The sequence below is a fragment of the Chiloscyllium plagiosum genome, unplaced genomic scaffold (genome assembly GCF_037043375.1).
Source record: "Chiloscyllium plagiosum isolate Xiang-an unplaced genomic scaffold, Cpla_swu_hap1 HiC_scaffold_9, whole genome shotgun sequence".
In the NCBI taxonomy this organism is placed as follows: domain Eukaryota; kingdom Metazoa; phylum Chordata; class Chondrichthyes; order Orectolobiformes; family Hemiscylliidae; genus Chiloscyllium; species Chiloscyllium plagiosum.
In genome coordinates, this window is record NW_028270147.1 from 54,599,022 (window position 1) to 54,626,680 (window position 27,659).

Below are 27,659 nucleotides of genomic sequence, written 5' to 3' on the forward strand. Positions count from 1 at the left end.
GGAATAGGAAGTGTTGTGGGGTGATAAATTAGGATGCACAGGGTGTGGTGGTTTGATCAAATAGTAATTGTAAGGGATCGGGGGATGTGTACTTTAAGGAAGGGAGTCAATTTAAAAGTAATCCAAGAGTTTAGACTAGGTTTTTATCGTCTTAAGTTTACCCGCTTGACTGTTGAACTTAAGTGAGTTGTTACCCTTTGAATTCTCTTGACTTATTAATGGATCCTTTTGGAGGGTTCCAGATTGGAGGGGGGATTCAATTTCCCAAGAATTTGCTGGAGTCAGCTGCATCTGAGATTTTACGTAGTCCTAACACGCAACTCCAGTCTACATTGCTCCAATGACTTCCTGAGCATTGGAATATCTGGGTCCATATCTCTCTTTGTTTTTCCTACTAAAATGAATGAATACACACTTCTCTGCATTAAATTTCTTCTGTCGCTTGTTAATTCATTTCACCAACATCCTTTTGGATGTTATACATGATCTTCTCAGTCCACATTAATTCCAAATTTCATGTTATCTGTAATTTTTCCAATTTATTCTTATACCAATATTTAGGTTATAATGAAGAGCAGGAACCCTAATATCAATCCTTGAGGATAGACAAATTTTTAATCAGTAGGGAATTAAGGGTTAAAGGCAAGAAGGTGGAGTTGATGGTAATCAGATCAGTGATGATCTAATTGATTGGCAGAGCAGACTTGATGGGCTGAATGGCCTACTTCTGCTCCTGTTTCTTATGCTGCTGTCACTTTTATTCCTTGGGCTCAAACTTTACTTACAAGTCTGTCTGCAATTTAATTAAATGCCTTCTTGGAAATTAATACCACCACCTTGTCAACAGCATTATTCTTGTCAATCCTTTGTTACATCATTTTAAAATTCCAGTGATTAGATATGATTTGCCTTTAACAAGTCCAAACTGACTTTTATTTTAATAGACTTGCATTGGTCTAAGTGACAAATAATTTTTTTTCCCGAATTATCATTTCTAAGTGCTAATCACCATGTAGGCTTACTGGCCTGCAGTTCCTGGCATGTTTTTTTTTCACTCATTTTTGGGCAAGCGAATAATGTTTGCAATTTATCAGTCCTTTTGCACCATCTGTGAGTTTATGGAAGGTTGAAAAATGATGGCTCGTGCCTCTACAATTTCCACTCTTGCTTCCTTCATTACCTTACAGCATCTCTTTTGGTTCTGGTGACTCAACTGTACCCCTCAATATATAGCTTTCTGCATGCTTGGGAACTGAGTTTTGTTTTTCATTTTACCCTTCATGTGAAGTCCACATTCTGGCATTTCCTAACAAAAATCAAGTCAAAAAGTGGACAGCTTTAGCCACAATTTTTAGAAAGAAGCAGATAGAAAACCCTGACCAAGCCTTAATTCGGAATCAGTTCACTTTTGATTTGTAGATTTTTTAAAATAGAAAGTTGTTTCCATAAGTTGATCGTTCAAGGACTAGGATTCATGGAATTAAGGTCTGGGTGAGGAATACAAAGGGACGAATTATTTTGTGCAACATACAAGCATGGATTCAAATAGGCTGAATGGTTTCTGGTTTTGGCATTATGACTGATTCATAACTACCCCCCCCCCCCTCAAAAGGTTGGAAACGTTTGTTTACTTTGGTTTTAAAAAAAAAGGTAAATTGAATGATCTTTATTCTTGAGTCAACCTTGAGATGATCAAAAACACTGCCCATTTCCTAAGTTACATTATCACTAATCCTTTGGGCTTTGTAGCAACCTGAATGTATTAATCAAAATGCAGCTCTTCTCATGTGCCCTACTTTGAGATACCGCGTGTATATGGTTGTGCAAAACAATTTAAAAATACTGTGCATTTAAATTAATTAGCATGCACTGCAAAATAAATGAGGGATGTTAAGTTATCACTTCTGCGATCGCTTGGTTCCCGGGTTATACAATATTCTGATCTGACTTGTAAAAGGCAAATCATATATCTCAATTTTCAAATATCTCCTCAGCCTTTCACATTTCTAGCTCAGTAATTTTTTCCAGTCCTGCAAAATGCATGGATGTCTAGGCTCTTTCAGTGCCTTTTAAGTATTTCCAGCTTTGCTAGTGGTGCTGATGATTTCAGCTTCAAGCATGGAATTCCAAAAGGTTAATAATGGGAACTATTATGGATTTCACATTCTGTATAACCACCTCCAACCATGCTACTGTTGGAGCAATCTCAAGTAAAAATGAAGTGGCAGTGAAAATTTTAATTACCAATTATATTGATATTATATAGTTGAAATAATATGGCATGATCATTTGAGGGTTTAAGTTACTGCGTATTAAACTTCTGTAAATTTGCACACCACTTAAGTCTTTGACAAACCTTCATGGATCTTGTACAAACACTGATGTGTTACAAAGGATCCTGAATACTAGCAGTCAGTCAATCAATCAATTGTGGACAAAGTTAAAAATCACACAACACCAGGTTATACTCCAGCAGGTTTATTAGTTGCAGTGGCTTTCGGAGCGCTGCTACTTTATCCTTCAACACCTGATGAAGGAGCATTGGTCTGAAAGCTGGCGCTTTCAAATAAACCTGTTGGACTATTACCTGGCGTTGTGTGATTTTTAACTTTGTCCACCCCGGTCCAACATCAGCTCCTCCTCAATTGTGTCTATTCCTCAATGAAAATAATGTTATCACTCATAAATAAAGTGCTTTATTCTTAAAATGTACCAATAGAAATGACATGCCAATAAGTCAACCAACATTAGTCTCTCTCTGGATTCCGTTGTAAAACTGGAAATCCTAGCTTGGAATCCTTGGGTTTAGCGACCTTTGGTTCCTTGTAAAATGGTATTGAATTATTGATTTGAATGACAGCATGTTAAATTGAAGTTGATAAATCAATTTGGATGATATGTATTATGTGGTACATGCAAGCTGTGATAGTCAACTATATACTATCTGTTCTGGAAACTTAGCACCCTGGTATGAGGAACGAATGTGGGTGGAGGAACCATACTTGCTCTGAAGAGGCAAGTTGTTCATTTAAATATTTCAATTAAACTAAATTCTCTTTTCACTTTTAACATAAGCTAGTCAGATTTCCAAAGTCCTTGGAGACCTGGTATCTTATTAAAGAGAAGACTGTTGTCTGGAGGTAAATACTTTTTCAGCATTGATTATAGGCAGCAAAGGCAGGACGCTTCTCCTATATTCCAAAAAGTAACAAGCATCCCTTCTAGAAATCAGCACCCGTTCCTATCACTCATAATAATCACTTGATCCTCCAAACTACATTGTACCATCCCCCTCATAATCTCTACCCTGGCAGCAGCACACTGATCTATGCAGAAAGAGGCTGCATTCAAGGCAATAATTTCCATTGTTATGGAGTCAATCCAAGTGAGCTGGCTGGCTTCTACACAGGGATTTTTACTGAAATCAACTGTCCATCCACAATGAGACGTTAACATTTTGCGGCATTTGGGAAACCTGGACTTCTGACCAGAACTCCACTGTTCCGGTTTAAAAATCCTGCCCCTGTGAAGACGGGGGTGGGGGCGGTTAATTCTTTGATATAGAATCGATTTCATTGTTAATGATCCTGAACCAAGCAAAAAAACAAATTTCTGTTTTCAGTGAGGACTGTGGCACGGTTCCTGGCTTTCTGCAGGACCATTACCTGGATTCTTCCTGGAGGAATAACAATGGTTTTTTGGTAAGTTGTAAAATGCAGCATTGTGATGAGAATTTTTTAATTTGTAGAATTTATTAAATATAAAAATGCAATTTGTTGTGAGACATTAGTTTTCCAATTCAAAATCAAACTCTGCAACTACATATAGATCGTTAATAGTGTTATAAATTTGGGCCATCTTTTCAGGTTCAGTGGGACCAGTGCTCTTGTAGACAGACTAAAGTCTTTGTGGAGTTAACTCTAGTATCATATTTACATGTTTAAAAGGCATCAGAAGGATGGCTCATATTGTTCACAGATACTCAATATCTTTTGTACATGGACTTCAGTCTTCAAGTGGCTTCCTGTGCTAGTATTATTGAACTTCCTGATCTCCCGAGGGAAAATATTCTCCTCACTGCTGACAGTTAAAAAAGCACTCCAACTTAATAAAAATAAATGTGTACACATCTGCAACCTTACAGCCCCTGTTGGAACACTATCCAAACTCTACAAATAGACAGCCCCTCCTCTCACTGGTATATCTCTTGGTTAACTGAAATTGTCACCAACCTTCAGCCTTCCATAGAAAATCTGGACAACTCTCAACAGCTTTTGAACAGGTTGGGAAAGTGTGCCCACTTTCTCCACAAGTGCAACATGAGAGACCAACTCAAATCATGACTGTAGCCATCCACCTCAGAACATTGCCCATATATTAAGCTTTTGACCTGGTAGTAGCACTGCCACTAACATTGACACAGAATTGACACTGCTTCCATACCAAATTGAATTTAAAAAATGTCAAAAGATATACCAAGGAAATGCTTGATATAGCAAGAGCATCAAATATTATTGTAATTAATTTATGCAGTTCATCCTCCATACAGTAATGCAAGGTTAATACTATTCCACCTTTTATGTGTGACAAGCAAGGTGCCTTCTACCTACCCTGCAGCATCTACAGCTTCTTCAGCTCAGTGAAAATTTTGCTGGTTATCTTTTTTGGCTTTTTTGTTGCAAAAACGTCCTCCACTTACTCTGTATAACCACTTGATGATCAAAGACATTCTGACACAATAAGTCTATTGATTACTGAGTCAACCAAATAACTTACATATTATTTACAGACAATGGGTAACATTACAGGAATTTTAAAATGTGTCTGGTTATTTTGGGTTCCCCTCAAAGGACTAATTGTTTTCTCTATCTGCCCTATTGAATCCTGTCATTATTTTAAATATCTCAAATTGAGCACATCATGGAAGAATAAACAAAAGGTATGCAAAATATCCTAATAATTTTAAGTGAAGGGGAAGTGGTGAATAGGTCCTGAAATATAAGAATTAATGTAAATATTAGTGCATTTTATGACCTCAGGGCTTCCTGGGGTGTTTTACAGCTATTAAACCAGTTTTACAGTTTACAGGGGTTCCCAATTTAGGAATGTCTGGTTTATGAACACTCATACTTACAAATGCGATCCCATACAGGGGTTTAATTTTAAAGATCTGACCTATAGATGTTTCCTGTGCTTATGAGCGGTGACTTTATGTTGTCCTACATTGTGTTCCAATTTGCAAACGGACTTGAGAATGGAATCCGTTTGCAACCTATGGACTGTGTGTAATTATTTTCCTGTTGTAGGCAATTATGGACACACATTTCTTCAGATCTAGCTCTCAAAAACAACAAAGATGGACATTTTGAAATAATTTGCTGTTCATTGAAGGATAAATATTTAAATGTTTTGAGTTTTCATTGTTCTTTCTCTTTACAGTCTTGGACTTTGGATAGCTCTCTCAGTGAAGAGAATAGAGCTGCTATTGAAAAGATGCTACAGGAGGAAGAGTATCCTTTCATTGGTACAGATTCATGTTGCTGGAGTTAGATGTAACTATGGTGGTACATATTCTCTTCTAATGCAACAAACATTCCAATTTCAGACTTTATCTCTCTTTATTTTACCTTTATAACTCCTAATCCTGAGAAATTTCTCCATTTTCTTTAATTGGATTCTCCTTTAATTTCATCCTGCAAATCAACTTTGCATTTTCGTGAGTTTCCTCTAATTTCAATATTAGATGTGATCTTTGCATCTTTGACATCTATACCATTGAATTTAATTATTTCTGAGAAATTCCTCATCTCTCTCACGTCCAAAATTTATTCCTTGGGTTTATGTAGGGAATCTAATCCAATCTAATAATCTAGTCTCATCATCAGTCTGCTCTGCTGAAAAACTGTTTCCTCGATAGTTTTCTTTATCCTCCATTTCCTGAAGAGGTTAATTCCTTGCATATGGTTACCTGGACACAAACGTACAGCATTACTTCATTCAGGTGTTGCTTCCTGAAATGGAAGATTGACCAGCAAGTGTTCTTGTCAATTTCCCATTGAGGAACTTTGTAACCAGGTCCAAATCCATGCATCCACAATTTCCAGTCAGAATTGTTGAATAGCAATCCAGGTGGAGCACCTGAGTTAACTTGTTTTTGCTTAATCTGATTAGTTCATATCCTCCATCCGATTTGGATTGGATTATTCAAATCAGCACGGAACTGTAATTAAACATAGGACCATCCTATTCAGACATTAGCAGACACTTCTTTCTTATTAACGTAAATCTATGAAGAATTTGTGAAACATGAAGCTAACATATTAAAGCTAACTGATAATAAAATGGCTCACAAATACAGCTTGTATGTGATCAGGTTGTAATCTTTTGTACCGTGAAGCAGTCATAACGTAACTCATTTTTAAAAATTATTTCCGTTCCTTAACCATTTGCTAGATACTACCTAACAGGGAAAAAGTATCCTCAAAACAGCTGGCCTGATCACCAAGAGACTGAGAAAATACCTGTGAAAAGGTGAATTGTATAGTAAATGTACTGTATGGGAAATGAAGGTCCACTTTATTCATATTCAAAGCATATAATATATTACTTTTAACTGAACTTTAATTTAAACCTGTCTCTAAGATGCCTAATAAAATGCAATGACACCAGAAAATATATTTGAATAAACACACATGACGAATGTAAGGGGATACAATGGCCAACTCCCTGGTCTGTTAGTCCAGAGACCCAGGTAATTTTCTGGAGACCCGGGTTAAAATCCCACCATGTCAGATGGTGGAATATGAATTCAATAAAAATAGTCTGGAATTGAGAGTCTAATGATGACTGTGAACCATTGTTGATTGTTGGAAAAACTCATCTGGTTCACTGATATACTTTAGGGAAGGAAACTGCCATCCTTACCTGGTCTGGCCTACATGGTTACTTCAGATACACAGCAACATTGTTGACTCTTTACTGCCCTCTGGACAATTATGGATGGGCAATAACTGGTGGCCCAACCAGTGAAGCACCCGCTTGTGAATGAATAAATACCTATATTAAAAGTCAGTTAGGATCAAATAAAATATCCCTTGTTGATCAGTGCTTTTATCCAATTGAAAGTTGACCAAAATCTCATCAAGTTAAAATTTCAGATTCATTCTCAGTCCTATGATAAGTTAACTGTTCTCAAATGATGTCTATAATTTATAGGATATATAAACTATATTCTATAATGTAGCTATAGTGACTGTGTTTCAGAAGGGAATATTGCTCAAGGTAAGCTTGTAATGTTTTAAGGTTTAAAATGTGCACTTTTGGATATCAGGTAGGGACAGGATTGAACTTGGTTATGAACCCTTCTGCAATCAAATAACATGCTCATATTAACTGTTATGATTTATAATTGAATAATGGTTAATAGGTAAGTTAGTGGAATGTACCCAACACCTCAAAAACAGTATTTTCAGGCAGTTCGGAACGGAAAGAAAGACAAGAGGAAACATGAACCCAGAACCTGTTGTATTATTTTCATGTGTGGACTTTTGGAGTATTACTACTTAGTACAATTTCTATAGTGTCATTTAAATTGTTGCTTTGTAGAGTGTTAAAATATTTAATGGTTTCTTAATGTATTAATAAAAGGAAAATGTAGAACAATTACAAAATGGAAGAAAAGTTGTTTTTATGGGTGACTTCAACTTCCCGTACATTGATTGATTGGAACCTCCATTGTACAGTTGGTCTGGATGGAGCCGATTTTGTCAGGTGTGTCCAGGAAGGATTCCTGACTCCATATGTAGATAGGCCGACTAGGGGGAAAGCCATATTGGATTTGGTGCTAGGCAACAAGCCAGGCCAGGTGTCAGATCTCTCGGTGAGAGAGCATTTTGGTGACAGTGACCACAGCTGCCTCACCTTTACCAGAGACATAAAGGGGGATAGGAACAGACAGTATGGGAAGGTATTTAATCGGGGGAGGGGAAATTATACTGCTATTAGAGAGGAACTATGGAGTATAAATTGGGAACAGTTCTGTGGGAAATGCCCAACAGAAATGTTGAGGCTTTTTAGGGAGCGCTTGTTGCGACTGTTGGATAATTTTGTCTCACTGAGACAGGCAAGGACTGGTATGGTGAAGGAGTCTTGGATGACAAGAGAAGAGGTGCACCTTGTCAAGAGGAAGAAGGAAGCTTACTTAAGATTGAGGAAGCAAGGATCTGGCAGAGCTTTTGAGGATTACAGGGTAGCTAGTAAAAAAAACTCAAAAATGGACTGAGGAGAGCTAGGAGGGGGCACAAAAAAGCCTTGACGTTAAGGAATAGGGAAAAACCAAAGGCATTGTACATTTCAGTGAGGGATAAGAGAATGATCAGAGAGAGGGTAGGACCGATCAAGGATAGTGAGGAGGTAGGGGAGGCCCAAAATGAGTTTTTTGCTTCAGTCTTCACTCAAGAGAGGGACCTTGTTGATAGTGAGAACATCGTGGACTTAATAGGCTTGAACAGTTTGATATTAAGAAAATGAATGTGCTGGAAATTCTGAGAAGCATCTAGATAGATAAGTCCCCAGGGCCAGACCAGATATATCCAAGGTTACTACGGGGAGCGAGAAATGAGATTGCTGCGCTTCTGGTGATGATCTTTGCATCCTCACTCTGCACGGGAGTAGTACCAGGTGATTGGAGGGAGGCGGATATTGTTCCTCCGTTCAAGAAAGGGAATAGGGAAATCCCTGGGAATTACAGACCAGTCTTATGTCTGTGGTAAACAAGGTACTGGAAAGGATTCTGAGAAATAGGTTTTATGACTATTTGGAAAAACATACTTTGATTAAAGATCGTCAGCATGGCTTTGTGAGGGGCAGGTCATGCCTCACAAGCCTTACTGAGTTCTTTGAGGATGTAACAAGATAAGTTGACAAAGGTTGAGCAGTGGGTATGGTGCATATGGATTTCAATAAGGCATTTGATAAGGTTCCCCGCAGTAGGGTCATTCAGAAAGTTGGGAGATATGAGCTACAGAGAAATTTAGCTGTCTGGATACAGAATTGGCTGCCCGAAAGAATACAGCAAATGGTAGTGGATGGAAAGTATTCTACCCGGAAGCCGGTGACTGGTGGTGTCCCGTAGGGATCTGTTCTTGGGCCTCTGCTCTTTGTAGTTTTTATAAAAGATGTGTATGAAGAAGTGGAATGGTGGATTAATAGGTTTGAAGACACAAAGTTTGGTGGTGTCATAGATAGAGTGGAGGGCTGTTGCAGGCTACAGCAAGACATTAACAGGATGCAGAGGTGGGCTGAGAAGTAGCAAATGGAGTTCAACCTGGACAAATGCGAAGGAATTCATTTTGGAAGGTCAAATTTGAATGCTGAATACACGGTTAAAGACAGGATTCTTAGCAATGTGGAGGAACAGCAGGATCTTGGGGTCCACATACATAGATCCCTCAAAGTTGCTATCCACATTGATAGGGTTGTTAAGAAGGCGTATGGTGATTTGGTTTTCATTAGCAGGAGGACTGAGTTTAAGAGCTGTAGCTCTATAAAACCCTGGTTAGACCACACTTGGAATATTGTGTCCAGTTCTCGTTGCCTTATTATAGGAAGGATGTAGATGCTATAGAGAGGGTGCAGAGGAGATTTACCAGGATGCTGTCTGGATTGGAGGGTATGTCTAATGAAGAGAGGTTGAATGAGCTAGAGCTTTTCACACTGGAGAGAAGGAAGAAAGAGAAGTGACTTGATAGAGGTGTACAAGGTAATGAGAGCTATAGAGAGAGTAGGTAGCCAGAGACTTTTCCCCAGGCCACAAATGGCTGTCACACGGAGTCATAATTTTAAGGTGATTGGACGAAGGTATAGGGAGATGGCAGATGTTCTTTATGTAGAGTGTGGTGAGTGTGTGGCATGCACTGCCAGCGGTGGTAGTAGAGTCAGACACATTGGGGCATTTAAGCAACTGCTGGACGAGCACATGGATGGCAGTAAATTGAGGGGTGTGTAGGTTCGGTTGATCTTGGATTAAGATAAATGCTTGACACATCATGGGCCAAAGGGCCTGTACTGTGCTGTGTTGTTCTATGCTCTATGAAGCTATTCCAGCCCATGCCCATGTCAGCTCCCTGTAAGGCAAACTGACTCATTGCTAATCTGCATTTTTCTGTGGCTCAGCAAATAATTTTGCCTCAGAAGATTATCAGTCTTGCTTTGAAAGCCATTGTAGATCTTAGCCACTCCCAGTGTAAGAAGAAAGTTTTGCCTCACACTGCAATTGCTCCTCTTACCACTTCCTTTAAATTGGATAATGATCTTACTACCACTAGAAATCAACTCTCTCCAGACCCCTAATGGTTTGAACATCTCATTTTAATCTCTTATCCAAGGAGGACAACTTCACCTTCTCCAATTTATCCATGTGATAGAAGTTCCAAATTACTGGGAACCTTCCTATGAATCTTTTTTTTGCAATGTCTCTAATGCTATCACATCCTTCCTAACGTGTGGTGCTTATGATGGCGCAATGGATAGTAAATAATGTTTTATGCAGATTTATTTTAATTTCCTTACTTTTGTATTCTGTGCCTGAAGATCTCTGTTACCACTTTCTTATCCTGCCCTACCACCTTCAGTGATTTGAGCATACATACTCTAAGGTCAGTGGGATCCTGCACCCTCTTTAAAATCGTATGTTTTATATATTTCCTTGCTTCATTGTTGCCACTTAAATCAATAATTTATTTATTTCATTTTTGATTGTCTTACCCTGACAAGTGCTACTAGTGTCGTTTTTAACTCTGGCTGTTGAGTATTCACGGGAAAAATCCAGTGGTTAACTTTCCTTCTAACCTTATCTGTCTACAAGCGACTTCTACATTATATTTAATGCCTTCTGAGGGAGAAATCCTAATGTCAACGGTAACCAACAGCACCACTGGTAACCATGGAGCACTTTGCTAAGGTTTTTGGCCAGGTTAATCCAGTTTAAAAAAAAGGTTACTTTGCTATTTCTGCTAACTGTCCTGAAAAAGGGTTACACCCGAAACATTGACTTCTCCACCTCCTGATGCTGCCTGTCTTGTTGTGTTCTTCCAGCCTCCTGTCAACTGTCAGAACTCAGCTGCAGAAGGGCAGTATAAAATTGGCCACAGGAATTGCCTTGCCTTTGATGTTTCTATGAAGAGAAATGGATTAGAGCAAAATCTTTGCACTATAACCGATTGTGAGCAGAAGTCCATGTTAGATTGTTTGGTGCATTTGTTTTCAAGTGCAATATGCCATTTTGCCAATTTACTGTAGAAAAAAAATTAATAGAACACAAATATTTCTCCTCTCATCCTTGCATCCATTTTAGGATTTGATTTTTTTTTTGTCAAGTTATTACATAGAATTCTCTTCAGAATTAAACTATTGCTCTCAATTATGGTACAGGCATGAACTGAAGTTGCGCAATTTAATAACCAATAAATTTAGGATAAGGTACGTTGCAACTTTGAGTTTCAAATAACACAAACGTATGCATCCATCCCTCTCCTTAATCTGTATTCTGTGCTTTCATCCTGCAACAGTTGTGGTTTTATGCTCTTCTCCACATATCTTTGTATTAGTTCCTGGGATTTTGGCATCACTGACTAGACCAGCATTATTACCCATCACTAGTTACCCAAAGAAGATGTTGGTGAGCTGCCTTTTTTGAACTATTGCAGTCCTTACGGTGTATGTATACCCACACTGCTCTTAGGAAGAAAATTCCACCTTATAATGAAGGTACTGCAATATAGTTCCAAGTCATAATGATGTGTGGCTCCTAGATGTTGCAGGTGGTGATGTTCCCATTTGTTTGCTTCCCTTGTCATTCTAGGTGTTTGAGCCATGGGTTTGGATTGTGCTCTCGAAGGATCCTTGATAAGTTGTTGCAGGACTTTGTAAATGGTACATATTACAGAGTGGTGAATGGGGTGCCAATCTAGCAGGCTGCTCTATCCTGAAATGTTTTGAACTTCTCGAGTGTTATCAGAGCTACTGAAGTACAGCAGAGAATTCCATTCCGACTCCTGAATTTGCCTTGTAAATAGTGGACAGGCTTTGAGTTCTCAGGAAATGAATTACTTCCACAAAATTCCTAGACTTTGATCTTGTAGCCACTGTACTTATTGGGTTTGTCCAGTTCATTTTCTAATGATGGTAACCTCAGGATATTTATCGTGGGGGTTTCAGTAATTGTAATGCCGCTGAATATTAAGGGACAATGGTTGCATGTTCTTTTGTTCGAGATGGCAGTTGCCTGGCACTTGTGTGTCGTGCATGTTACTTGCGACTTATCAGCCTGAGTCTGGATGCTTTTCAGGTTTAATTGCATTGGGACATATTCTGCTTTAGTATCTGAAGAGTCATGAATGGTACTAGACTTTGTGTAATAATAAGTGACTATCCCCACTCCGACTTCATGATGGAGGAAAGGTAATTAATAAAACAGCTGAAAGTGACCTAGCACACTAATCTGAGGAGCTAAGGGTCTTGTGGTGCAGTGGTTATGTCCCTCTCTCTGAGACAGGAGGCTGTGGTTCACGTCCCACTTGCTCCAGAGATGTGCAATAACAGCTGTGAACGGATTGATTAGGAAAATATTAATGCACTCTTTATTAAAAACTCTTGTGATACAATGGTCGTATCTGTGCTTCTGGACTAAGAGGCCTAGGTTCAAGTCGTACCTGCTCCAGAGGTACATCATAACACATCTAAACAGTTGATTTAAAAGATCCTAACCTGAGGAACTCTGTGTGCTTGGGACACAGTGGTAATGTCCCTGTCCCTGAGCCAAGAGACCTCTGTTAAAGTCTCACCTGTTACAGAGATATGCAATAACTTCTCTGAATAGAATAACTTCTATGAACTCCAGCACTATTGCCTTGGCATATGTGAGGCTGGGATCCCTTGAAGGAGATCTCAGTGGATCATTCACTCAACCTTTCTGACTGAAAGTGGTTGTAAATATTTCAGCCTTGTCCTCTTCACTGAAGTGCTGGCTACACACATCAGTAATTCTGGGGATATTTCTGTAGCCTGTTCCTCCTGTCAGTCGTTTAATTTACCACCACCATTTGCAATTGTGCCAGAACCACAGAGCTTAGATCAGATTCATTGGTTGTGGATCACTTAGCTCTGATTATTACATGCTACTGCTTATGTACCTTATTATCTCATTGGTAACCTATGTCAAAAATACATTTGATATTTTATTGAAGTTGTTTTCTTTGTTCACGTTTTTTATTATGGGATGAGAGTAAAAGCCTAATTTATGTACAATTTTAACACATTTGAAAATGGACTTTGTGACCAAGTATAAAGGAAAATGTCTTTTTCAATAGAAAAGCTTAAGTCCTTCTTGTGTGCCTGTAGATCATTTAGTGTAATACTCGCTGCTGCTTTCTGTGATTGAACATTTTGTTCTCAGCTAAAATTGTTCTGTTGGTAGTGTAAATAGCAAAATGTTCAGAATTGTGCACTGGAATGTTTATTAAGAAATTAATCATTGGATGCAGGCAGCAATCTCATATAGCCAACATGTTCTGTAAAGGTCAATGTTTAATTAAAGTGGAAAATTCTGATGTCTGTCACTGTGTGGCAAAAGTTGAGTACTGTACTTACATGACAGCCTTGTTATCAAGGAATTATTAGCAGTTAAATAATTTAAGAGTTGAATAGGAGCTGCTTCATTCTCACCTCTGCCAACCCTATATAGATGTGTACTGAGTTTAAAGACTAGTAGTTGGGCAAAATACTTGAGGTTGCCATTTAGGATAAGCATTTGTCTAGACAGCAAAATGACGAATTGTCAAAATTTATATGCTATATAATGGATTCGTGGATGTGAACACTTTAAGTTCCTGATCTAACTTGCATAACTGGTGAAAGGTTCTGATTGAAGGTCGTCTGCAGATCAAAAGCAAATCATTTGAAAATATTTTCTCTCACCTCTGTGTAGCTGGTTTAAGTGCTTGTGGGATGGGAACAAGAGGTCTGTTAAATTGTCAGCAGTTACACTTAAGTATTTTTATATAAAACATATCAACATTTTAAAAAAAAATGCTACTGCAAATGAGTATTGTAGACAGATTTAGCATCCTCATTTCAAACAAAGGCTTAGATGCATCATAAGCAATTTAGAGAACGTTCACTTGTCTGATACCTGCGTCTAGGGCCAGGTGATCCTACAAGGAAAGATTGGACAGACTGGGCTTCCATTCATTGAAATTTAGAGGTGACCTTTATGGAATCTATATGATGGTGAGAGGATTTGGCAGGATGAATACTGTGAAGATATTTCCACTTGTGAGAGTGACTAGAATTAGGAAACGCAGTTTAAAAATATGGAGTCTTCGACTTTAGACAGAGCTGAGAGGATTTTATTTTCCCTCTGAGGATCATTGGTCTTTGAGACTCTTTTCCATAGAGCAGTGGAAGCAAAATATTTCAAGGTAAAGGTAGATAGGTAGATTCTAGACTAACAAGAGAGTCAAAGGTTATTGGAGGTATGTTGGAATGTGGAGCTGAGACCACGATTAGATCAGCATTAATCTTACTGAACGGCAAAGGAGCTCGAGGAACCAAACGGCCTAATTCCTATGTTTATAAGTTTGTAAATATTGATTAGTAAAGAAATGTTAAGTACTTGTAATGGTAACAATTTACAGCTTTGTTTTCTTGTTGAAAATTCTCTTTATTTTCTTCTCTGTATGCATTGACTTTTATTCCTGTTCTTACCACAGTATTCGTCAGAAGAAAGCTATGAAAAGCCGGTATGTATGATTTGCTGTACTTAAATATTTATTTAAAAGCTGCTTTGTCTAAGGCAATTCATTTGCAATGTAGTTTTTTTTAAAAAAAATGTCTGATGTATTCTGTTAAATATGTTCATATTTAATAGGAATATATTTAATAGGAATTTGTTTTCCTTTTGGAAATTCTGGGCAGTACACTTGAGAAAGGAAAAAGGGGTTTGGTTTCTTTTTATTCATTCACGCGATGTGGGCGTCACTGGCTAGGCCAGCATTTATTGTTAGTCCCTAATTACCCAGAAGGTAATTAAAGGGCAACAACATTGCTGTGGGTCTGGAGTCACATGTAGGCCAGACCAGGTAAGGATAGCAGTTTCCTTCCCTGAAGTACATGAGTGACCAGATGGGATTTTCTGACAATTAATAATGCTTTCATGGTCACCATTGGACTCTTAATTCCTGATTTTTGAACATGGTCCCCAGAATGTTATCTGGGTCTCTAAATTAGTAGTTTAGTGATAATACTACTATGCCATCCTCTCCCCAGAAAGAGACAGAAGAAATTTCCTAGAATTACACCCTGGATAATTCTGGAGTAATCTTGGATTGTTCTTCCTTGAGTAGAGAAAATCAAGAGGGGAGATTTAATGCAAATATTTGAAGAGTTTGGATAAGTAAATGGTTAAGTGATGTTTCCAATCAGAAGGATTGATAACCAGAGACTCAAAATGATTGGCACAAGAGTCAGAAGCAACATCATGAAAAACACTGCAACAAGTGAACAAGTGATTAGGATTGAATGGATGCAGATTCAATGGTGGCCCTTTACAGGAAATTGGATGAGTATTTCAAGAAAAGAAAGTGAGATGAGGAAACAACAAAGAAGTGATACTAATTTGATTGCTCGTTGAAAGATCCAGTACAAACTTAATGCGTCAAAGTACATCCATCTGTGCTTTTGTTATTTTGTGCTCCTAAATCACTAATTTTCAAGCCTTTAACTTCATAAAATGTTATCCATGAGTGCAAGTAATTCAACTAAGTGTTCTGTCTCATTTGAAAAATTATTGGAAATACTTCTTCATCTCTCAAAAAACACTGTAGTTGGGCACTGTACTTCAAAGGAGAAACTATATGGAGATAAGTGGACATGGGACAACAAATATAATTCAGTCCTCAATTAAAAAAAAATGCTTGCTGATGCATTGACAATTGGGAATTTGACAGGAAATGCAAGCAAGTGTGCTGTATTGGTAATATATTAGTAGTCAATAAAAGGTGAGGAGAAATGAGTAATGGAGCTGAGGAGGAAAGATAGTCATTTTTCACAAGGGAAGAAGTGAAGGTAGAGTAATTTAATTTTCATCGGTCCCTTATATTCCTGCAGCTTTCCTTTTTGTTCCATCTTGCCTTTTCTTCCTTCTCCCCTTTCTCCTGCCCTCTCTTTTACCTCAATTCTTTCTTCCTCTCTCTTTTCCTTGGAGCTTAGCATTGAACTGGCCATGTGCATAATTGAATTGTTTTGTGAATACTGGTCCAATCTCCAACACAATTAATTCTGCTCAGCGGATTCCCTCCAGTTCTAATTTTCACAGGTATTGTCTGCAAGCTTATTTGGTTATTCCTAAAATACTTGCAGCTGGATTATGAATTAAATTAGTATATAATTCTAACATCTGTCCTGTGGAATATCACTGGTAACCAATCTCCAAACAGATCCACTTAAAATCACTCACAGTCTGCAGCTTTCAGATTAATACTAATTCCACAATACCCTATTTGGAAAGAAGCTTGTCATCAGAACTTTAATAAAAAGTAAACACTATTCTTCATTCACTAACCTAGTTACTTCAAAAAGTGCAATTAAGTTGATAAGGTAAAACCTTAAACCTTTCCTAGAAGCCAAATTGGATTCCTCTGGCATTTTCTGTGTTAACAATCATTTGTTACATCCTTAATGATTCCCTTGAGCATCTTGCCTATTACTTACGTCAAGCAAATAGACATTTTGTTATCAGTCTTCCTTTCCAAAGACATTAGCTTCTTATGTGACTATGTGCTTTGCAGTTGTTAGTGAGTGGTAACTAATTGCAGTCAAGTTAAACTAGTGCAAATAATGAATTAATCTGTTTCTTTTCTGAGCTGAAAGTATTTTTTTTCAGTATATAGGTTATCTCATTAGCTTTTCAATGGATATAGATGTTTTGTGGATATAATAGACTTCAACAGTTTCCTCATTTCCCCTTCCCCCACCTCACCCTAGTTCAAAATCCAATTCCCCCCATTATTTGCATCAATTTAACTTTACTGCTGTTAGCCTCACACAACAGTTTTGAGACAATCTGGACAGACTCCATTTGCAATGCCAAGGGAGTAAGCTCTGTTGGGTGAACCTGTAAATTGAGTCCAAGTTTGCACTCAGGGCACCATTTAAAAAAAACCACTAGATGAAGAAGAGTTATTCTCAGTGTTCTGACCGATTATTTTTCTCTCGTTCAACATCCCTAGAGCAGATTATCTGGTTGTTAGCATATTCCTGTTGAGTTGCTGCATTCAAGTTGGCTGCCATGTTTCCTTAATTACAACCACAATTCAAAAGTAATTCATTGGCTTTGAAATGCTTTGGCATGCCTTGAGGTCATGGTAGGTGCGATGTAAATGAAAATTTGACTTGTCTTCCAAAACGTAAAGCAGTAGTACTGAATAAATGAAATAACATTTCAGTTCACCAGTCTCTTCAGTTTATTTTTTGGTTTAAAATGGTAATGTTTGTTTTCCTGTAAAAGTAAATTTGTCTTTGCACATCACTTGTTAGATTTATAAACATAGAAAAACAATCCACCATGTACTGGCACCTCTCTCACTGATCGCTACTGTGCCACTGAATTAACATTCTTTAGAAACAATGAAGTGTTGCAGTAATTCCAAACAAAACAAATAAACATCTGCTGCTGTGCTTTGTTACCGAAAGTGATCAATTTGACAAAATTTCAGCAGAGCTTTCAGCAGAGCAGACCCCACTGGTCACCACCTGCCATTCCGAAATGGAGCCGTTTATCACTACTCTTTGTTTCCTGTCAGCCAATCAATTTTCAATCCAAGTCAGTACTTTGCCCGCAATACCATGCGCCCTAATTTTGCTCACTATCCTCCTATGTGGGACTTTATCAAAGGCTTTCTGAAAGTCCAGGTACATTACATCCACTGGATCTCACTTGTCCATCTTCAGAGTTACATCCTCAAAGAATTCCAGAAGATTAGTCAAGCATGATTTCCCCCTCATAAATCCATGCAGGTACAGCAGGTAGTGAAGAAAGCTAATAGCATGCTGGCCTTCATAACAAGAGGGATTGAGTATAGAAGCAAAGAGGTTCTTCTGCAGCTGTACAGGGCCCTGGTGAGACCGCACCTGGAATACTGTGTGTAGTTCTGGTCTCCAAATTTGGGATGCTCTGTTCCCTATTATCTCACACTGTTTGCTAATTTAGGATATCTGATGCAGGATACTTAGTATTGGACATTTAACAACTTCATGCCCTTTGATCTTAATCTGACTCAATCCGTCTATTTTAATAGTCACTGAAACTCTATATTGGCAGATTTGTGTCAAACATAAATGCTTCTATATCCGACCTGATTTTACTCAATAGACAATAGGTACAGGAGTAGGCCATTCTGCCCATCAAGCCTGCACCACCATTCATTATGATCATGGCTGATCATCCTCAATCAGTATCCTGTTCCTGCCTTATCTCCATAACCCTTGATTCCACTATCCTTGAGAGCTCTATCCAACTCTTTCTTAAATGAATCCAGAGACTGGGCCTCCACTGCCTTCTGAGGTAAAGCATTCCACACACCCACCACTCTCTGGGTGAAGAAGTTTCTCCTCATCTCTATCCTAAATGGCCTACCCCTTATTTTTGATCTGTGTCCTCTGGTTCGGGACTCACCCATCAGCGGAAACATGTTTCCTGCCTCCAGAGTGTCCAATCCTTTAATAATCTTATATGTCTCAATCAGATGCCCTCTCAGTCTTCTAAACTCAAGGGTATGCAAGCCCAGTCGTTCCAATCTTTCAACATAAGATAGTCCTGCCATTCCAGGAATTGACCTCGTGAACCTACGCTGCACTCCCTCAATAGCCAGAATGTCTTTCCTCAAATTTGCTGTACTACCTGCTGTACCTGCATACTTGCCTTCATTGACTGATGTACAAGAACACCCAAGACTGGTGTACTGCCCCTTTACCTAACTTGACTCCATTTAGGTAGAAATCTGCCTTCCTGTTCTTGCCACCAAAGTGGATAACCATACATTTATCCACATTAAACTGCATCTGCCATGCATCTGTCCACTCACCTAACCTGTCCAGGTCACCCTGTAATACATCCTCACATTTCACCCTGCCACCCAGCTTTGTATCATCAGCAAATATGCTAATGTTAATATTAATACCATCTTCTATATCATTAATATATATTGTAAAAAGCTGCGGTCCCAGCACTGATCCCTGCGGTACCCCACTGGTCACCACCTGCCATTCCGAAATGGAGCCGTTTATCACTACTCTTTGTTTCCTGTCAGCCAATCAATTTTCAATCTAAGTCAGTACTTTGCCCCCAATACCATGTGCCCTAAGTTTGCTCACTAACCTCCTATGTGGGACTTTATCAAAGGCTTTCTGAAAGTCCAGGTACACTACATCCACTGGATCTCCCTTGTCCATCTTCAGAGTTACATCCTCAAAAAATTCCAGAAGATTAGTCAAGCATGATTTCCCCCTCATAAATCCATGCTGACTCTGACCTATCCTGTTACTGTTATCCAGAGGTGTTGTAATTTCATCCTTTATAATAGACTCCAGCATCTTTCCCACCATTGCAGTCAGACTAACTGGTCTATAATTTCCTGCTTTCTCTCACGCTCTTTTCTTAAAAAGTGGTTCAACATTAGCCACCCTCCAATCCGCAGGAACTGATCCTGAATCTATCGAACTCTGGAAAATAATCACCAACGCATCCACGATTTCTAGAACCACGTCCTTCAGTACCCTGGGCTGTAGACCATCAGGCCCCGGGGACTTATCAGCCTTCAGACCTAACAGTCTCTCCAACACCAATTCCTGGCAAATATAAATTCCCTTTAGTTCAGGTCCTTCAGCCACTGTTACCTCTGGGAGATTGCTTGTGTCTTCCCCAGTGAACACAGATCTGAAGTACCAATTCAACTCTTCTGCTATTTCTTTGTTCCCCGTAATATATTCCCCTGTTTCTGTCTTCAAGGGCCCAATTTTAGTCTTAACCATTTTTTTCCCCTTTCACATACCTAAAAAAGCTTTTACTATCCTCCTTTATAAATTTGGCCAGTTTACCTTCGTACCTCATTTTTTCTCTGCGTATTTCCTTCTTAGTAATCCCCTGTTGTTCTTTAAAAGCTTCCCAGTCCTCCGTTTTCCCACTTATCTTTGCTATGTTATACTTTTTCTCTTTTAACTTTATATGTTTCTTAACTTCCCTCGTCAGCCACGGCCACCCCTGCCTCCTCGTAGGATCTTTCTTCCTTTTTGGAATGAACTGATCCTGCATCTTCTGCATTATACCCAGAAATATCTGCCATTGTTCCTCCACTGTCATCCCTGTTAAGGTATTGCACCATTGAACTTTGGCCAGCTCCTCTCTCATAGCTCCATAGTTCCCTTTATTCAACTGAAATATTGTCACTACCGATTGTACCCTTTCCCTTTCAAATTGCAGATTGAAGCTTATTGTATTATGGTCACTACCTCCTAATGCTTCCTTCACTTCGAGGTCCCTGATCAATTCTGGTTCATTGCACAATACCAGATCCAGAATTGCCTTCTCCCTGGTAGGCTCCAGCACCAGCTGTTCTAAGAATCCATCTTGGAGGCACTCCACAAAGTCTCTTTCTTGAGGTCCAATGCCATCCTGATTCTCCCAGTCTACCTGCATGTTGAAATCTCCCATTACAACTGTAGTAACATATTTGCGACAGGCCAATTTCAGCTCCTTATTCAACTTATACCCTACATCCATACTACTGTTTGGGGGCCTGTAGATAACTCCCAAGAGGGTCTTTCTACCCTTAGAATTTCTCAGCTCTATCCATACTGACTCTACATCCCCTGATACTAGGTCCCCCCGCGCAAGGGACTGAATATCATCCTTTACCAACAGGGCCACCCCACCCCCTCTGCCCGTCAGTCTGTCCTTATGATAGCAGGTAAAGCCTTGAATATGCATTTCCCAGGTCCTGTCCACTTGAAGCCTCGTCTCAGTTATCCCCACAATATCGTATCTGCCAATTTCCAAAAGAGCCTCAAGCTCATCCATCTTATTTCTTTTTTTTTATAGATATTTTTATTAGAAATTGAACATTTTTACAAGTTTACAAAAATAAACAAAACTCTCAAGTACAAACATTGATATACAATTAAATCTTAAATAAATAATAACCAAAATTTAACAAAAGAAAAATACAGAGAAAGAAAAAAAACAAAACTCAACTAACTACTAATCTAACCTACAACTACTGTTGGGCGGCACGGTGGCACAGTGGTTAGCACTGCTGCCTCACAGCGCCTGAGACCCGGGTTCAATTCCCACCTCAGGCGACTGACTGTGTGGAGTTTGCACATTCTCCCCGTGTCTGTGTGGGTTTCCTCCGGGTGCTCCGGTTTCCTCCCACAGTCCAAAGATGTGCAGGTCAGGTGAATTGGCCATGCTAAATTGCCCGTAGTGTTAGGTAAGGGGTAAATGTAGGGGTATGGGTGGGTTTCGCTTCGGCGGGTCGGTGTGGACATGTTGGGCCGAAGGGCCTGTTTCCACACTGTAATGTAATCTAATGTAATCTAATCTAATCTAACCAGAGTGTATAATTAAGTCTCTTACATTATTCAAATAAGAGAAAAAAAACCCAACGGATAACACAGAAATTGGGTAGTGAGATACATGCTCGAATGTGTTAACATCAAATGTAATAAAACCCATATTCGTGCGGGATTCCTCTCCCAAGGGGCCTGGACCAGCCAGGTTCGTAATCTCAATTAAATAAAAGCCCTTGTTAGGATAGCCGAAATATCTGTATTCATATAATTCAAGAAGGGCTGCCATATTTTATGAAATAATTTGGTCTTTCGGTGCACCATATTTGTAAGGAAGTCACGGGGAATACATTCCATAATTAATCTGTGCCAATTTGAAAGTCCAGGGGGGCCCTCAGCCACCCAGTTTACCAAAATATTTTTCCTTGCACAGAAAGAGAGAATAGAAAATAATCTCTTCCCGTGCATATCCAGGGAGGGTAAGTTCGAAAAGCCCAAAAGGAGAAATACAGGGTCCACTTTAATTTCCGTTCCTAAAATTTCTGTCAGGGTACTTGCTACTTTAGTCCAGTATCTACAGATCTTATGACAGGTCCATAGGCAATGTACAAGAGTGTCCACCTCTATTTTACATTTGGGACACATTGGAGATGTTCCTGCCTTAAATTTTGCCAATCGATCTGGTGCTATATGGGCCCTATGAAGTATCTTCAGCTGGATAGCCTGAGTTCTGTTACAGATGGTGATTCTTCTGGCGTCTTCCCAAATGTCATTTCACGTTTCTACAGAGATTTCTAGTCCCAAATCCTGATCCCATGTTTTAAGCAGATTGTCCATATCTCCCGATACTTTATCATGTAGTAAATGATAAATAGTACTGACGGAAGATACCCCCATTGGTCGTCGCACTCTACATTCTCTATCTGATTTATAAAGACTATCTAATAACGTAGTCTTCTTCTGTATATAATCTCGAATTTGGAAGTATTGAAAGAGGTCTCCATTACGTAATCCGAATTTCTGACGCAGCTGTTCAAAATACATCAGGATCCCATCTTTAAATAGGTCCCCTAGACATGAGATACCCCTGGATCTCCAGAGTTTAAAAGTGGCATCTGTAAACCCCGGTTGGAATCCCCATCTCCCACTATCGGCGCATAGGGGGATGTTTTATGTGAGTTGCCCTCATTTGCCGCATTATATTCCAAGCTTTAATTGTGTTTAGTATTATAGGGTTTTTACAGTGATCCGTAATGATTTCCCTCTTGTCTGAAAATAAAAGGTTAATAAGTGGGCATTTTACTTGAGAACCCTCAATGTCCAGCCAGATTGATTGCGGATCAGACAAGACCCAATCAGCTATGTAACTTAATAGGGAACTTAACTGATATTTCCTAAAATCTGGGAAGTCCAATCCTCCCCTTGCCTGTGGCAGCTGTAGCTTCTTCAGCTTAATGAGGGGCCGTCTATGATTCCAGATAAAGGAACCCAACCAGCCATATAATTTACGTAGTGCCATCCTCGGCAGCATCACCGGAAGCATTCTCATAGGGTATAGGAGACGGGGCAGGACATTCATTTTAATTAGTGCTATTCTACCCAGCCAGGAAATTGGAAGGTCTCCCCATCCTTTCCAGTAAATGCACAAAGTTAGCCTTAAACAACTGACCAAATACTGGGGTAATAAAAATGCCTAAATATAGGAAACCCTCCAGGGACTACCGAAAGGGAAAGTGGGATCCGTCCATTAAGTGGGGTATCATAGCAAGGCCACCCATTGGCATAGCCTCCGATTTTGAGAAATTAATTTTATAGCCTGAGAATGCGCTAAATGTATTAATAACTTGGATTAAGCGAGGTATGGACATCAGAGGATTACTGAGGAATAGAAGAACATCATCTGCATAAAGGGTAATTTTATGTTTACCTGTACCAATCCTCGGGGCCGTTATATTAGGATCAGCTCGTATAGCTTCTGCTAGTGGTTCAATTATTAGCGTGAATAACAATGGCGAGAGAGGACATCCCTGACGGCAGCCCCTACCCACACTGAAGCTATCCGAACCTAATCCATTGGTAACCACAACTGCTTTGGGATCACTATACAATGTTGAGACCCATTTGGTAAAAACCTTTCCAACGCCAAATCTTTCCAATGTGTAAAACAAATATGACCATTCAACCCTATCAAATGCCTTTTCCGCGTCTAACGAGACTACTACTCCTAGTATCTTTCCCTGATGGCAGGCTTGAATCATATTCAAAACCCTTCTAATATTGTTGGATGATCTACGGCCCTTAACAAACCTTGTCTGATCTTCCTTTATGATATGTGGCAATACCCTTTCTAGTCTCAATGCTAACATTTTAGAAAGGATTTTAAAATCTACATTTAGCAAGGATATTGGTCTGTATGACGCACAATCTTCCGGATCCTTTCCTTTTTTAAGGATAAGAGAGATATTTGCCTCTTTCAGCGAAGGCGGGAGACAGCCCTGACTGTATGCGTAGTTATACATGTCCATAAGTGGACCAGCCAGTATTCCTGTAAATTCCTTATCGAATTCAGCTTGAAAACCATCTGGGCCAGGTGTCTTACCGCTCTGAAGTTGCCTGATTGCGTCAAGTATTTCTTGGACTTTTAGGGGAGCATTTAAGACCGATTCCTGTTCCGGAGTTGGGTCCGGAAAGGTCAAATTTTTAAAAAATGATTGCATCCTCCTAGTCCTGTCTTCACAATCCTGCGATTTATATAAATCAGAATAAAATTTTCTAAAGATTGGATTAATCCTTTTATGATCATGAGTCAAAATACCCATACTTTCCTTGATGACGTGATAGTTTGAGGGGCCTTTTTTTTCTTTGCAAGAAATGCTAAGTATCTACCCGGTTTGTCGCCAAATTTATATAACCTTTGTTATGCAAATAATATTTCCCTCTTAGCCGTTTGGGTAAATGTGGTGTTTAGAGCTGTCCTAAGGGCCATAATCCTTTGCAATTTGATAATATAAGGTCTATCAGCGTATGCTGTTTCAGATGCTTATAAGCGAGCTTCGAGCAGACGCTGTTGTTCTCCCTTTAATTTTTTCTGGGTCGCTGAGTCGGAGATGATCAAACCTCGCACGTAGGCTTTGATGGTCTCCCACATCATTGATAGGTTGTAGCCGTACATAAATTAATTTCTAAAAATGTTTTAAATTCTTGAAAGAAGTACGTTACAAATTTACTACCTTTCAACAGGAAGGGGTCCATATGCCAATGTCGAGGGGATGTCCCACTGTTCCTCGCCTTGATTTCCATATATACAGCAGCGTGGTCGGAAATTGCTATACTACCTATTTTACAGGATGATATGGAATTTAAAAAAATCGAGGGGGCAAAAAACATATCAATTCTAGTATGACATTTATGTGGATTGGAGTAAAAAGAAAAATCTCTGCCCTGTGGATGAAGACATCTCCATACATCTACTAGTCCTAATTTTTTGTTCAGATCCACCAATTGTCTAGATCTGGGAGATACTCCTGCAGTACTCTTGGGAATCCTATCTATTTCCGGATCCATAATACAATTAAAGTCTCCTCCTATAATTGTATGACGGGCACCAAGAGCCATCAATTTTGAGAAGGCTTCCGTTATAAATTTAAAAGGGTGTGCCGGGGGCAGTACATAATCCCATATTCCTCTTCATTTATAAGGGCTTTAATCAGAATATATCGTCCAGATTCGTCTTTTATCTGATTTAGGATTTTGAAAGGGAAATTTTTCCGAATAAGAATAACAACTCCCCTACTTTTTGAGCTAAAAGAAGAAAAAAAGGCCTGATCAAATCCACCCTGTCGTAATTTCAAGTGTTCTTTATCCAACAGGTGTGTCTCCTGTAGGAGAGCTATATCAACTCTTTCTTTCTTGAGATTTGATAATAATTTCTTCCTTTTGACTGGCGAATTACTCCCCCTAACATTCCAGGTGCACCACTTAACCGACTGATCAACCATAATCGTCCGGGCAAATCCGAGACCCCTCGGGAGGGAAACCCTATCCAGAACATCCCGAGCATAGAGCATACAAAATTCACAAAAATAAAGGCTCTCTAATACACTCACAACAGTATAATAAAAAACTATTTCTAAATAATAAAAAAAAACGTATTTAAATGGAGATTTTCCCCCTTGTTCCCAAGGGGTGTCACTTCCTTTCCAAAGGTCCATCGTATCCTCTCCTAACCAGTGCCCTGCCCCACCCTTGACCCAGGCGCTCCTCAATAGGATGAGGAGAATTCAAATATACTACAAAGCTAGAGATAACAGTGAGCACCCTACCCCCACCCCCACCCACACCAACACCTGGATATATTTGGTAATGTTAATACCATGTATAAACATATACAACTATAAAATTACAACCTCAACAAATAATAATTAAATATAATAATACAAAATAACAAGGGAAAACAACCCCGGTCCTAGAGACAGAGGTAAAATAGAATAAGGTAACCACCTCCCCCCACCAACATTAACTAGATCCCCCGGCTTATATAGAATAATTTTTAAAAAACCCAAGGGGGTGGAGAAAATCGTTAAGTATAGAACAAATAAATAAATCCCTCTCCCCACCCCCCAAGATAATATTAAACAGTAAGGTTAAAAAAAGGGAAAAGGGGGGGATATAAACCGGAGTGGGGAGAAGGCAAGCCAACATCCATTATCTCTTAAAATTTATCTAAGAGAGTCCAAACATTCTTTAGCCTTTTCCGGCGATCCGAAGTTATACACGGATCCTTCATGGTTAAAGTGTAGCGTCGCTGGGTAGCGTAAGAAGTACTGAATATTTAAGTCCCTTAAACACTTCTTCTCCTCATCGAATGCCTTCCTCCTTCGGACCAGAGCTGGGGAAAAGTCCTGGAATAACATGATCTTGGATCCTTTATAAATCATGGCTTGGGAATCTTTTCTAAGATTTCTAGAGGCTTCTAGGAGTATCTGCCTCTCCTTATAGCTCTGCAGCCGAAACAGGACCGGGCGGGGACGCTGTTTCGAGCCGGGCCCGCATATTGCGACCCGGTAGGCCCATTCTACCCTTACCTGGCCTGATCCAGCCTCCAGATTTAAAAGCTGTGGCAGCCATTGTTCGAGAAACGCTGTAAGCTGGCCTTCCTCTTCCCGTTCGGGAAAGCCCAGCAAACGAATATTTTTTCGACGACCTTTAGCTCCGCCCCTCCGACTCGGCGCTCAATTTCCTTAATGTCTCGGTCGTACTTTTGCAGCGCGGCCGAGAGTGAGTCCCATCGACTTCGGGATTCTTCAATAAAAGCGCCGATCTTCGCATCCAGTTTGGAGATGATTTCCACGAGGCTTGCCACCGTAGGTAAGACCCCCGGGGTGGCTGCGGACGCCTTTGCTGCAGCTGGAGAGGGTGGGGGAGGGATTCCTGCTTGCTGAGAGCTGCAGGCTCCCTTCCCTTTAGTCATTTTTACTGAAGATTAGATTGTTTAAATTTAATACTAAGCAACTAATTAAATTAAACAGCTATTTTAAATGATTTGGTGAGTGTGGTGGAGGTGGGTGACCCACTTTGCCAAGTCTTGGGAGAAGCACTGTAGACTCAGACTTGCTGGGTTGCCGCCATCTTGGATCCTCCCTCATCCATCTTGTTTCTAATACTTTATGCATTCATATATAGTATTTTTAATTTGTTTCTGCCCTCACCCTTCCTATCAACCCCTATTTCACTCAACCTTACGGCATGATCCCCTTTTGAGTTTTCTGCTTCATTGATACCGTTGTCTTTCTTGACTTCCCTTGTTCTAACTTTCCCTTCAATTTCCTTCTTAAACTTCCAGTTTGTCCCCTCCCCCCCGCTATTTAGTTTAAACGCAGCTGTGTTGCAGTAGCAAACCTGCCTGCCAGAATGCTGGTCCCCAACCTATTAAGGTGCAAACCATCTCTTTTGTATAATTTATGCTTATCACAAAACATACCCCAGTGATCCAAGAATCTAAATCCTTGCTTCCTGCACCAGTTCCCCAGCCACATGTT

The 27,659-nt window shown here is 39.5% G+C and overlaps 1 protein-coding gene across 5 annotated transcripts in view; it reads left to right on the forward strand.

Annotated features, from left to right (window-relative positions):
- mysm1 (Myb-like, SWIRM and MPN domains 1) overlaps nucleotides 1-27,659 on the forward strand; it is a 105,460-nt gene that overhangs the window by 2,597 nt on the left and 75,204 nt on the right. For 4 of the 5 annotated variants that reach the window (XR_015758159.1, XM_043699289.2, XM_043699291.2 and 1 more), the window contains exons 2-5: nucleotides 3,623-3,701; nucleotides 5,440-5,510; nucleotides 6,454-6,531; nucleotides 14,769-14,798. Coding sequence is in view for 4 of the 5 variants with exons in the window: in XM_043699289.2 (XP_043555224.1) it covers nucleotides 3,623-3,701; nucleotides 5,440-5,510; nucleotides 6,454-6,531; nucleotides 14,769-14,798 (258 nt within the window). In the remaining variant the exon portion in view is untranslated. The remainder of the gene's footprint in view (nucleotides 1-3,622; nucleotides 3,702-5,439; nucleotides 5,511-6,453; nucleotides 6,532-14,768; nucleotides 14,799-27,659) is intronic. The other variant, XM_043699290.2, reaches the window with a different exon arrangement.